The following is a 14,235-nucleotide window of genomic DNA, read 5'->3' as shown; positions in this document are numbered from 1 at the left end:
ATTGCTTTTTTCTGTAACTCTCTTCTGATAAATAGGAAAATTGACTCCAAGAGAATCAATAACCCCATCCTCTCTCTCCTATCTCATGCTGTGTTATAAACTGTCTTAAGTAGACAGCTCTTCACTGATGTAACACTGAGCATGCTAAACTGCTGCTATCTAAAGAGTTGGACACCTTTTCTGTGAGTTTCTTAGGCTTGAAGCACTTTATTTTAACCAGGATAAAACTTGCATGTTCATTATATTTAATTAAAAAATAAAAAAGAAAAGAAAATGCCCCTCCTACTGTAACGTAGTCTCCTTTATTCCGTTTGTGTAACTTTAATCTTTTCTGTTTCCTTCACATGGTTTGCTCATTTGAACTCGACCTTGAAAAAAATATATATAAAAAAGTAATTGGTTGGCTTAATCTTTGAGACTCAGAATAATGTTGTAATGTTGTTACTTAAAGCAAACTTATTTTTGTTCTATCTGAACAGTTTTGCTATATTTGACTCCCACTGTTTCTTTCCATGGCCTGCATGAAGAGAGAGAGGTATTGATGATTTGGAACTGACCTTACTGTACAGCAGCAGTTATTAAGTTTGCCAGCTACAAATTAGGAGTACTATAGTGGACTTGGATTTGTGTTTCTTGTAGAGGCTAAGCATGATATAGAATATTAAGAAGAAATATGTATCAGCTGCTTTCTTAAACTTTTCATGCTGCCAATTAACTTCGGTACTCTGTGAAAACTTGAGTACTGATGTCTTCTGATATCTTCATAATTAGCTTGTTACTTTAGTGGTACCATGTGGCCTAGGCAGCACACAGGAGAACAGGTCAGTATGAGCAAGGATAATCCATCACAGTAGTTGACACAAACATAGAAGTTAAGAGGTACTGAAAATAATAAATGTCTTAAAAGTAAGTTATCAAAAAGAGAATCAAGGATTTTCTCAGGACTTCTTTCTCTTAATGTTTACAGGGTGAAAAAGGTTTCCCTGGTGTCCCAGGTCCACCTGGTCATAGAGGCTTTCCCGGTCCAGAAGGGCCTCCAGGGCCACAGGGGCCAAAGGTATGTTCCCATGGAGGCACAGGGGTAGCAACACTACATCTGTGCTTGACTGTGAAAGTGAGGTATGACTGGATAAAGAATTCTGTTTAAAACAAAAAGCAACAACAACAACAAAACTCTGTTTCAGAGTCTTCCATTTGGTAAGGGATGTGTGGTCAACAGCTGCAATGTTCATTTTAGACAAAGTGGAAGTAGTTAATACGAACATGGGCTTTTGTGGTCAGTTGTTGAGGAATCAGTTCTAAAGCACCTGGACTGACCCTCCAAAGGCAAGAAACATGGCTCTAAATAGATTTTAGTAGCATAACCACAATTTTGTCTTAAGTGTACTCTGACTTCTGTTGCTAGAAAGAGAGGAAACAAGCTACTTCCGAGACAAATAATTAAAAATAGATTTAAGAAAAGTTGAAGGAGAGATGGTTTTTAAGATAAATCTTGCTCTGTCTAGGAAATACCATATGTCATAATTACCTGCAGTATGGGGAGAGTGACTTTGGTGAGTTGGGCTTTCTTTCCCATATGGCTAAAACTCAGGCAGAATATGAATTTTCAGTAACTCCTGAATGAACAGGAAAAAAAGTAAGTATTGCTCATTTAAAAAAAATAATCATATTTGTCTTGAGGAACAGCATTCCTGCTGTCATTAATAAAATGACTCTTTGATGAACAAACTATCTGTAAGTATGGTCTAAACTCAGCCACAATATAAATCAGGAAGAAGGACTGACAGTAGTGCCACAGTCACATTATTATCTGGGACCTGCACTAATGTGGCTCCAGCCTTCATCCACGCCTTTAAATAAATGTTTCTTTGCAGTTTCAATTTGTTTAGGTGTTGCTGTACTATTTTCTCCTGTCTCATTTTTACAATATTTTGTTAAACTGATACTCACGGTGGATCTCATACATGTTGATGAGGTGTTTATGTAAACTCATTGAAAAGTGTTCAGTAGAGCATTTCCTCTGTTATAGCTGATAATGACTTCTGCAAGAATGGGAAAAAGTAAGAATAATTTACCTAGCAAGGACATCTCTGTTAGCTTGAATATCATATGTTGCAGTGTATTCCAGTTAGCTTTCCCTATTACAATTATCTGATGCATTATCTTATGTGTTATTAGCAACTGTCACCCAGGATTTAAGGAGCTGTGTATTTCTGTACATTCCCCATTTCATTTCCGGGCAAAACAAAAGTTGTTTCGTATTCTCAGTAAAGCTCTAAGTGTCTTGAAGTAATTCTAGCAGATTCTGTCTAGACGGTGCTGTGGCGTGTTCAGCTGTCTTCCGTTCAGCCTTGCTCTCCCATCCTGCTTAGCTCCCTGTCAGCCTGCTCCTGGGTTTCCTTTCCAAGTAAAACAGTGCAGGGTAGAGTGGTGCCTGTATGTATCTGATTGTTATATTGACATCACTCATTCCTGAGAACTGAAAAACTCTCCAGAATACTGATGAGAGGCTTCCAGCTATTTCCTCATGGAGAAACCCTTTCAGGTCTCACAGTTTGAACAGACCCATAGCAACTGCTTTCTTAACGTACCCTGAATGTTGTTTTTTAACCTTTGATGAGATTTATCCCCTGTAAACACTGAAAGGGAGGGAAAGATGACAAGATTTATACAAGTCGGATTAAAAGCTTGTTTCTTTTAGTGTCTGTAATGGACAAATCTGGTATTTATTCATATAGTTTCGTGTACATATGTTGTACCGGTATTTAAAAATGTTGCATGTCCTGTTGATATATATGTGCGTTTTCTCAATTATATTGCAATGTGCTGTTGTCCATTTCTGGTCTAGGGTTCACCAGGACTTACGGGCTTAGTTGGACCCAAAGGTATACGGGTAAGTATTTTTGTTTTAAACAAGCTTTTATGTATTAAATACTCTGTTTAAAGCTAATAATACTTCGATCAGTAGTTCAATAGTTCAATCAGTAATTTGTGAAAAATAAAAAATTACAGATGATTTTAAAATATTTTTAAAATCATGACATGGAGTATGTACGTGCACTGCCTGTATTTTAGAATTTTACCTTTTTTGCTATAGCTTATGCACAAGTTTAATGCTGTATATATTTAGTATTAGGATATGCGATGAAGAAGTCAGACTAGAATTCCACAAAGAGTTGATTTTGAGTTTTTCTTGGCAGGGGCAACCTGCCTGTTTTAACAGTTCATAAGCTACCATTATACTTGATGCACAGTCAGAAGGGTTAAGGAAGATAAAATAATGAAACCATGATTTTTTGACAGAACTATACTTTCATTCATTATTCTTGTGAATGTGATAAAAAGGAAAACTGCATCATAAGCTCTTTCTTAATACTTGAAATACTCTTCCTCTGTTTTTATATCATTAGGGAGCCCCAGGAATACCTGGATTTTCAGGTCCCCCAGGTCTTCCAGTAAGTAAAATTGAAACTGATTTATCTGATTTCTCTCTTAATATAGTCTTCAGTACACAATTACCCTCAACCCAGTGTACTCACTCTAGTGTCAACATCAACGTTGTCTCTGTCTGTTAACCTAGAGATAACAATCTTAGCATCAGCAATTCTTACTCATTGTAATGATTTCAGAACACATTGTAATCTGTCAAGTCTTATGGAACACTGCTCCAACATAAACTGTTTCAGTGTTGCTGTAGAGTAATACGAATGTGCGAAAACAAAGCTTGTGTCAATTTTGCACTTGCTTTTAGGGTGAACCAGGAGCTGCTGGCCCTCCTGGACGCTCGGGTGTTCCAGGATGCAATGGCACAAAGGTACAAACCAAGCTGAATATCATGGGGATTATGTTTGGCTGTGAGTGGGAATGATGAAAAAGCATTCATTTTTCTCCCAATATACAATCATTTTGATTTGTTTTGGTTTGTGACTTTATTGACTAGGAAAAATCTGAAACATGACAGTCACCAGAGGAAGGATAAATGCTGCCTTTATGTGTAAGATTGATAATGAAATAATACATGTTGAACATGTATTCTGTTTGACAGAAAACCCTTTTTCTTCATTTAAAATCCGGAAGACCTAACCAGTTTTTTCTAACCAATCCTTCTGTTGAAATGGGTTACATCTGAGAGAATTAGTTAATTTCATTTTACCAGTATATAGCTTGCAGCTGACAATTCATAAATCCTGAAGGCAATTAATAGAAAAAGTTTAACATTACGTTACAGGTTTAATCATTTTTCTTTGCTCATAGCTTCAAACAATCGGAAAGAGGGAGTCAGAAGAATGCCTACTACAGAAAATCATACATTTCTAGTGAAACAGTAAATTGGTTTGACATAACTAATAGAGGCTGGTCTTTGTGATAGAAGTAAAGATCCCTAAGGTCAAGCTGTGCCTCTTTTAGTAAATATAGTGGTAATGCAACTCATAATTTTAGTATGATAATACAAAAAACTTCTTTTGTAGTAGCATTTGCTAGACTCAGAATAATAATCAATAATATGCATTAACAGTTGCTCTTACTGTTTGCAGGGCGATCAAGGTTTTCCAGGTCCTCCAGGTAGAAGAGGTGCTCCAGGCATTCCAGTAAGTGTCTGTGAAATTTGTGATTGTATGAATTTCTGCCGCATACAGCCACTCAGTGAAGGAGTGTAAAGCCTCAGATTAGCTGATATTGACAACAGGTGAAATATGTAAGTATTCCCATTTTATTAGTATGAAAACAGTGCAGTAAAGAGAAAAAAGAAGTGATGCTTAATCTGCTGAGTGTTAGGCCTCAACGTCTTAAGGTGTGAATGCACACATGTTCATTGACTGATGTTAGCTCTTCAGTGTCTCAAGGCATACTTGTCAACATTTAACTTGCATCTTTAAAGGTGTCCAATATGTATTAAACAGATTCCAGTTTCAGTTCATGCGTAAATATCACTGAGGACATGGCCTAATTAAGTTAACGACAGAACCAGGAATTAAACCTGGAACTTCTGATTATGGCTGCATTGCTTTAACCCTAGGATTTGTTTTTTTCTCTGTAGAAATGTGATTTTAAAAGGTACTTATAAACAACAAATGGGGAAAGGAATGCTACCTGTCAAGTTCCTGTGGCTTCAAATCTGATAATTTCTGAACATGATCTTTATTGCACCAGCTCTCTTGATTATTTTATTTTTATTTTTTTTAAGGTCAGGCCTCAAAAATGTTCCACATTCATTTGTAGAATTGCAGCAGTGAGATTGGACTACTTTTTGACAATATGTCCTTTCTTCCTCAATTGAAGTCTGGCACAGCAAACATGTGCCTGGCTATACACCATTGTCATGAAAACAAATCACTTCAAGAGCACTGAGCTTAGAGAGTATTTAGAAAGTGTCCTTTCATCATTGTTGCTTACTTTTCTGTTTTAATAATATGATTGTTCTTCTTCCTAGGGTGTCACTGGCATTAAAGGAGAGAAGGTCAGTTATTTACATCATATTATGTGAAGTATGTATTGGTAATATTATGTATTTATACTTGATGATGGAAAGGAATGCGTGATATCTCCATTCAGGGAAAACAGAAGATTTACTTTCCATAAGAAGCAACAACTGACTTTGATGCATGGTCTCTACTAGTTAACTTACCCCAAGTCACAGAAGTGTATTTGTTTGTTTCCTTTCCCGTAACTGCCGTTGCTGCATGTTAAGAATTAACTCTTTCAAACACACAAAGGATTAAGCCTCTCCTCAAACAGCTTATGAATTCATATGGAAATCTGCAAATGCACTAGAGAGTAGTTCAAAGGGGAAAAAAAAGTGCAGAAAAGTTGAAAAAGGTCAAGACTATGTGAGAGAAGTATATAGGTCTGAAATGAAGACTACTTGTAACACAGAAAACTGTCTAAAAATGCCTAAAAATGGTGTATTCTGTTTAATAAAATCTTTTTTTGACAGTAGAACTATCTGTAGTAGACAGTTGCCTTCATCATGCGGTTTTGATACTGATTATATCTCTACATACTGTATTAAAACAATTGAAGCCTAAGATCCACTAAAGCGTTCTACAGCATAACTTTTTATCTTCCTTTTTATCTAATTGTCTAGGGGTGCCCTGCAGGTGGATATAACCAAGGATATGATGCAAAAGGTGATCCTGGGTTGCCAGGAATGCCTGGACTTCAGGTAATTCTGGATTAATTCATTTATATCTCATGTGAGATATAAATGCATATATATATATAAGTGTATGTATACAAATATATCCATATAATGCATAATATTATGTATTATATATTATATATTAATTATATATTATATATTCTTAGTATTCTTACAATTATTCATTTCTAAACCAGAAAACATCTATAATATGATTAATGCAATGTATTAAAAGTATTTCTTCTGACTTATCAGGACAAAGTACTCCAAGACAATAGTAATTATTTTGTCATCAGAACCAATAGTCAGTAAAGTCAATAGTTAGTAAAGCAGGATGAGGAAGTCAGGTTGCAGATGAGCAAAAATATTTCAGAAATGGAGAAAAGTTCCCCAGGAAGTAAGATTGGTTCAACTTCTAGAGAAGCATTAACAAAAACCAGTATGAGCCATATTTTTTTCAATGAGATTAATAGAAGGAGGCAGAACAGATGTTTCTTCTGACTGTTAAAATAATTGGAAGACATTGAGTTAAACTGAAAGTCAACATTTTTCATTTTCCATTTATTTGAAAGTGAAGCTTTAAAGGATAGAATGTATCGCATAGAATATTCTGAAGACTGTAGGCTCACTATGGCTAGCAATAGGACTAAATGGATAATTAAGATGTCAGTTGCATTAAACAGGACTTATACCTTAGAGTAGTTTAGTTTTAGAACAGGTGTGTATTCTCGTGTTTCAAAACATATACCAAATGATGATGCAGCAGGGAAGAATTGTACTTCTGTGTTATCCTGAGACGTGAAGAGGAAATCAAGAGACAGGGCTGCTCCTCCATTATTCAGTTCATTGAACTTAGCATTGTGATTTACTCATCATCTTGCCAGGACATTTATTGCTGTTGTGGTTTGTTTCTTTTGTTTTTTTAATATGCAGGGTGCCCAGGGTGTTCAAGGATATCCTGGGGAAAATGGACCGCAGGGCCCTCCAGGAACTTCAGTGAGTATGAATTTATGTCTCACTTGTTACTTTAACCTTTTGATTTTCAAAGTAGCCAAAAGAATTACCTGACTGTCCCAGACTTCTTGATGTTTAGAAACATGGATATGTGAAATCCATACCTTTCTACACCCATCTGTTTTTTTTTTCCTTTTGATTATTTATTATGCACGATCACTTCCATGTTTTCAGAAGTGTTCTTGTCTACATAGGGCTAAATTTTCATTTTCAAATAATTACCCATAAATTCACATTAAATACTAATGTAGATAACTATAACAGAGGTATATGTTTGCAACCAGACCATATAGACATTCTGCTATCACTTCCACTGACAATAAATTGCAGTTGTAATGGTGGAAGAAGAAATTTTAAAAAGTAATATAACTCAGGTGAAAACTGGGTACCAAAACTCCTGTATTGGTGCTGAAGATTGTAATTTTTTACAGTTTTTTTTTTGTTTGTTTGTTTGTTTTGTAGGGAATGCCAGGGAGACCAGGACCTCCTGGGCCTAAGGTAGTCTCAGATTGGTAATAAAAATGAAAGCTTGCTACTAGCTCATTTTATGGATGCTATTTAAAATAAAAATAACATTTTTTCTTTTCTTTTCTTTTTTCAGGGTCTTATGGGAATAAAAGTAATAGGAACCAAAGGAAGAAAGGTGCATGTCTAAAATGCTTAAAACATTTTTTATTTCTGATATACTATGGTGAAACACTTGGAGAAGTACTGTGAAATAAAAATTTTCAATATATATATGGAAGTATTTTACTGGAAGATCGGAACATGGCAGTTAATGTCTGAAGACAAACTGTGTTCACATAAGAGCTGAAGATAAAAACGTCCTAACAAAAGGGTAGAAACAGTTAATATTTACTAATACATAGCATTACATTCATTTATATATAATTTTCACAGTATTCCTAAATAGTTATCCAAGCATGTAAACAGTGGTAAATATATAGCATCATGACTTACCATATAGACTCATGACTCATTGTGGCCAACATCTCTTTGGTGTCAGCCCTCACGATGCTAGTAAACCTCCCAGATTTTGAGGAAAAATTGAATGGTTTGTCTTTCATGGTTTTACTTTGTATCTATATAATTTACATTCATAGAAATGACTATGAATAAATACATTGTCTCTCAGGACCTCAAGGTGCTGTTGGAAGGCCAGTGTAGTCAGTCTGAGTGTCCTTATAGCACCCTTTTAAGAACTTGGAGCATCTCATAGTTCAGCTAATTGACCTGCACAGATTCAGTTGTGGACTGAAACATCACTATCTGACAGTGGGATTGATTTTAATTGATTACTACCAGAAACATGCTAGAAGTTTCCTGGCAAAATCTCTAGAAACATAACTTATTATTCATTAGCATTAGCTCAAGTGAGCATGTAACATCTTGCTTCTTTACAAAAAAGTGATGCATTCTTTGCTGTTATGCTGCTAGTGCATGCAGAGACATTCCCGTGGCTTAAAATCACTTAAAATTATGGCTAATGTTTTGTTGAGCTCTGCAGGAAAGATCATATTTAGGACTTTCCCTGTTCTAAAAGATCCTTAGTGAAAAAGTGCACTGTAATACCATTTTAGGTCAAGAGTACATGAAAGCTAATTTTACCTGACAGCAACATGTGACAATCATCTACTTATAGTATACAGACTGCAATTCTGAGGATGTCACTGAAGATGCTTCATATATTTTTGTTAACTGACTTAATCAAATTGGGAGAAAACTGATAATTGTTTTAACTGTCAGAGAAATTTTAATTAATTTAGAGATAAAATTGTATTAAAAACACTCTTTAAGCTAATTTTAGATACTTTAAAAGAAGTCAGTATATGCATTTTTAGACTTCTCACCTAGGAGAAGGCTTGAAAAGTTTTTACAATGTCAAAAGCATAGCAGTAGTAATTTGAAGTAAAGACGAAAAACACACAGCTTATAATTGCTTCATTTTTATCTTTCTTTTAAGGGTGACACTGGATTAACTGGACCCCCTGGACCACCAGGAACCGTTATTGTGACATTGAGTGGACCAGACAACATGACGGTAATAAAATGGTCAAAGATGACATTTAGATAAGCCATCTTACTGTTTTTTACTTCGTGCAGGACATTTTCATCTTCATTGTTCTGATTACATTTCCTTTCATCCATCCTAACTTTTTTCAGATTTATTTAGGTAGATGCAAATCTCTTCTTAGAGCATGTGTATTCGGCTCAGCTGAGGCCTGTATATTCATACACACATCTGAACGATTCCAGTGGAATGTTAAATGCTCATTAGTAACCCATCTGCTGTGGATCTCTGAGTACATGAAAAGTAAATCACGTATAGCTTCACCAAATCAACACAAGTTTTTTGACTGGCCATCAAAGCCACAGCTGTGGTGACCTCTGGGCCTTGTCACTGAAAATATCAGGACTCCGAGCTACTGAGTTTCACAAAAGCTTACAAGTTGTTCATATACATTTCAAAGTTTGTTTTCTCATGTTTTTACTGGAATGTGAGTAATCATAGAAAGTGTTGGAAAAACAATGAGTATTTGAGAAAGGAAATACTCTGAATCAACTTTCATTTTAAATAATGTTTTGTGCATTAAGTCTTGCATTTTGTCCTTTTATAGTACTTAGCAGTTCTTGATACTTGGTTTTATATGTTCACATGTTAACTGAAACAACTCTTCAACCTGGTTTTGAATGTTTTCCTTATTTAAGCTACATCTAATCCATGGAGTTTTCAAAACTTCTCTGTTATGGGCTAAAATAAAAAGTGATTTTTGTCATCAAAATTATATCGGGGAGGAACTTTGCTGATGCAAAGTTTCTGTTTCTTTTAGTCATTTAAGTAGAACTATACATGCTTAAGTAAGCTCGTTAGTAAGGTTTGGCTTTCCTATTTGTAACACACAAATGTTTTCGTAAGCACAGAAACATCCCAGAGACCATGCTAGATTTTGACTTTCTGTGTAATAGGACTTGAAAGGAGAGAAAGGGGAAAAAGGATCAAGAGGACTTCCAGGACCTATGGGGTTTACAGTAAGTGACCAGAATAAATCCCTTAAACCCAGACATTCAGGCAGCATCACCTAGTAAATGCTACTCTAAAGAGTCCCATATTTATGCTGTTTATTCTGACCTTTAAATATAAATACCTATTGATGACATTATATTTGTATTTTTTTAAAAATTAAAAAAATGATAAAAGATGTATTTAATTTGGAAAAAGGTGACCACAATTACGTATATTTTGATGGTGTTTTTGTTACAGGGGCCAGTTGGTGATTCTCTAAGTGAAAAGGGTGACCGAGGAGAACCCGGAGCACAGGTATGTGGAAAAAGCACTTATATGTATGTTAGATAATTAAATGGGAAGGTACCACTTGGTATTGAAATGACTTTCAAATTTTCACATAAAAACTTCTCAACAAAAGGTTCCTGCTCATAGTAACTAAACCTGTATGAATTTCTGACAGTGTACCAATTTATAATCAAAAATGTATAGCCTTCTATAAAATTTATAACCCTAGAATACTCAAATAATAATGTTTTGTGGTATTTTTCTAAACAAAACATTCTAATTCCTCAATTTCAAATAAATTTTCAAAGCAATATTAAGAAATATCTCTTATCTGAAGTGTCTAATATAAACACACTTTTAAACTTTTCCATACTTATTGTGGCTATAATAAATTTGCTTATGCAAGAAAGGGTAACAATGGAAAACTTGTACTATCTATAGATTGCACTTTCTTCACTTGTGTGGTACTTTAACAATGATGATGCTGTAGACCAGCCCAACGTTTATGTTTATTATTCCTATGCATTATGAAAAACTGAAGCAGTAACTCAGACAAAAATTTAAAGTACCAAAAGTTCTTGCTATCCAGGATGTATTGTCATTTTTCTATCTTCTGTATTCTGTATTATGGTAACAGTATGCAAAACTTTACTAGAACTCTTCTTAATTGACCTTTCACATCCTCTTTTCTGGAGAAGGTAGTAGAGCACTCTTGCTTTTCTGCCTATTGACCTTAAAGAATGCTAAGAAAATACAAACTGTGTTAAGACATTGACTGACCAGCTATTCTAAAAAGAAAACAAAATTATTGCTACAATATACCATATAACTGTGAATTTCATGTTCTAGAAAAAAGGATCATTTTGTGCAAATAAGTTTGGGTCACTAGTAATATCACTGCTACTTCCAGCTCCCCCTCTTCTCTTCCAGAGTATCACCTTTGGTTAAGTTCTGCCATCTCTTCAGTATTACTGGTTTTTCTGATGCTTACATCGTAATTCATGGTCTGATCTTTTTTTAAAAAAAAAAAATATTTTAATTTTCCTGGACTTGTTCTGTGCAAAATAAATCTCTGAAATGTACTTCCCTTCTTGTTGTTCTGAACTCATAATCTTTCACCCCCCTTTATCTTGTCACTACCTTCCTGCTATTTTAACAAACCAACTTTTCCTGATTTCTGCCTTCAGGGTGGCAAGTTAAGGTATCCATAATTATTTTGTCACTTACTTCTGTTTTGCTCTCCATTTTTTCCCCTCCTCTGCCTTCCCTTGTCATTTTTTTTAACAAAAAACATTTTCTTTTTTTTGTTTTTTAAGTTGTTCAACTTCCTGCGTAGTTGCCACACTAGAAGCCAGGATGCCAGCAGAAAGCTGCCACAATGTGCTGTACACTGTGGAAAACAGCAGATATGTCTGGCACGCTGCCTTCTCCTGTTCTCACTTTTCCATTTGCTGCCCTACTTCCTTTACCTTTGAAGTGCAGTCCCTATTTTTCTTCATTAAATAGTTTCTGTTCAAGCCACCTCTTAAGCCCAAGTCCTGTAAGTCTTTCATATCTTTTTGCCTTTGGTATCTTTCCATGCTCATCACTAGAAGGACTATTAGCTGCTGTATTGTCTGGTCATAGCTTGTCTTGCTCCTGCAGGGACCTCGTTTTGCACCAGGCTTTGTGTACTTCCCTGGCACTTTGTGCTGTTGAAGTGTCTGCCTCAGCTAATTCTCCACAGGAGAAGGAATGTCCAGGGAATATCTTTCTCTGTTTTTCTAAACATTAATTCTGATTAGAAATAATGAACATTTAGTAAATAGCCTAAAAGCTTTTCAAAATTAGTAAGAACCTAAAGTACAGTTACAAGCACAGCATTTAGTTGTATGCTCTTAGAATGCAATGACACCTCTTTAGTTCTTTTTATTTTTTATTTTATTATTATTTTCCTCTGTAGGGTAAACCTGGAAAAGAAGGTGCCCCAGGTCCACCTGGCTTACCGGTAATGAAGGAAGCCTTCAAAAGTTCTTTTAAGTACCAGTCATCTTTTTTTGGTGGTCATATCTTTCTGTCACAGCTTCTTCACGTTGTGGAATGTGTCTGGGAATGTTGATTTGCATACGTGGTGAAACATTACTTTTCACTAAACTGGCCTAAGGACATACCGTGTACCTATAGATGTGTGCAGGAGAGAGAGGTTTGCTACATAGATCTTGTTGCTTCTGTGTAAAACAAAAAGACCTGTTGTTTGCTTCTGACTATCAAATGAGTTTGAGATGGAGGTCAAATGAACACCTAGTTATGTAAAATTACCGATTTTCATTCTGGTTAGTCACGCTGAAATATTTGCAAAAGAGCTATATCTTCACTTCAGAAATCAAGAAGCAAAATGAATAATTTTATTCACTAGAATCAAAGACATCCTTTAAAAGGAGAAGCTACAGTCAATGTTACAACTATCTTGGCCTAAAGTGAGATGACTGATAGATATTAAAATAATCATTTTGGAGGAAGTACCAAAATATAGTTCGTAAAATATATCATTTCATACCCAAAATGATCTCATTTGTATACTGGTTCAAAAGCTCAAGTTGTTGAATTGTCCTTGGAATGCTTATTCAATTGGTTAAATATCAGTTCTTCTCTATTTAATTCACTTCCACTTTAATGATGTAATTAGGGTCACAGTGGCCGTACAAAAATCTTAGCAGAATTCTTATTGTTGGTATAACCCGTTTCATAAATATCTAACTAAAACGCCATCCTCATTGTATCAAAACAACCTTAGCACCCAGTCTAAACACATTCCAGTCTGACAAAAAAAACTTGGAATGACAGTTTGCAAGACTCTACTGCCTTATTACTCAGCTAACAGAAAAAAAGCCTTCTGTCATGACAGACATTTCTGCCTTTTACCAACTAGGGGTGCATTCAGCTCCATAAACCTCTGCAGAATCCTTTTTTTACACATATGTACGCTTGCAGATAGTGCAGACCACTGTTAAGGCTATTTTCCCTCTGGGTCTTGCTGACACCCTTCAGTAGACACTAGCTGGACAAGGTCTGTGAGATGGAGTTGATGAATATGAGAATATCACATTGTGTTCAGTTTCTCCCCTTTCAGGAACAGCAGTTTACAGAGGGAGGACAAACCAGAGCTTCTTACACTTGTGTTATCTGGAGTGGCTTCATCTTAGGATTGGTAGAATGTGCCATTATAAAGGCAGGTTTGGATATGAGACTTGTGGTATTGCCTGCAGACATGGAACTTTGCCCCATACTGAGTCTTTCCCTGGAATTTCTTCCTCTGAGCAAGTCATATTTGTGTTGCCATTGCCCTGAAAGATCAAAGCTTTCAATTTTAAATTTGATTGATGACAGTGCTAAAAGATTTTTTCTCATAAAATTGTATACTGTCATCTGCAGGGACAAAAGGGTGAACAGGGCAAACCAGGAGTGGCTGGCAGACAAGGAGCTAAGGTATTGTCTAATGCTTTTGTTGTTTTTGAGGATGAGGATAAGGTATGTTTGGGGGTTATTATATATTCTTTTTTATCACTGTCTGTACAGTATGTTTGTACGTAGACAATATGTGTACAAGATGACAAGTAATGATATTGTGGAATGGGGAATTGGTCAGCTGAAATAGATGATGTGCATGAACTGGTGTCCATCTTTGCCTGCTGGTGTACTCCTGTAGTTTTTGGAGCATGTGGCTGAGCAGTTCTGGCAGGAACAGAGGACAGCGTGCTGAAGGACTGGTCAGGAGTAGAAGTCCTTTAATGTTGTAAGCTATGTACTGAAA

General features: G+C 35.6%; 1 protein-coding gene across 3 annotated transcripts in view; it reads left to right on the top strand.

Annotated features, from left to right (window-relative positions):
- The window catches only part of COL4A3 (collagen type IV alpha 3 chain), a 67,727-nt gene that overhangs the window by 19,133 nt on the left and 34,359 nt on the right, over nt 1–14,235 (top strand). For 2 of the 3 annotated variants that reach the window (XM_040567385.1, XM_040567384.1), the window contains exons 4-18: nt 968–1,057; nt 2,849–2,893; nt 3,411–3,455; nt 3,752–3,814; nt 4,536–4,589; nt 5,432–5,458; nt 6,086–6,163; nt 7,073–7,135; nt 7,616–7,651; nt 7,755–7,796; nt 9,117–9,194; nt 10,121–10,183; nt 10,416–10,472; nt 12,388–12,432; nt 13,857–13,910. In XM_040567385.1, coding sequence (XP_040423319.1) covers nt 968–1,057; nt 2,849–2,893; nt 3,411–3,455; nt 3,752–3,814; nt 4,536–4,589; nt 5,432–5,458; nt 6,086–6,163; nt 7,073–7,135; nt 7,616–7,651; nt 7,755–7,796; nt 9,117–9,194; nt 10,121–10,183; nt 10,416–10,472; nt 12,388–12,432; nt 13,857–13,910 — 840 coding nt within the window. Of the gene's footprint in view, nt 1–967; nt 1,058–2,432; nt 2,546–2,848; nt 2,894–3,410; nt 3,456–3,751; nt 3,815–4,535; nt 4,590–5,431; nt 5,459–6,085; nt 6,164–7,072; nt 7,136–7,615; nt 7,652–7,754; nt 7,797–9,116; nt 9,195–10,120; nt 10,184–10,415; nt 10,473–12,387; nt 12,433–13,856; nt 13,911–14,235 lie in introns of those variants that run through there. The other variant, XM_040567386.1, reaches the window with a different exon arrangement.

The sequence above is a fragment of the Cygnus olor genome, chromosome 9, assembly GCF_009769625.2.
Source record: "Cygnus olor isolate bCygOlo1 chromosome 9, bCygOlo1.pri.v2, whole genome shotgun sequence".
Taxonomy (NCBI): Eukaryota; Metazoa; Chordata; class Aves; order Anseriformes; family Anatidae; genus Cygnus; species Cygnus olor.
This window is presented reverse-complemented; position numbering and strand designations above follow the sequence as displayed.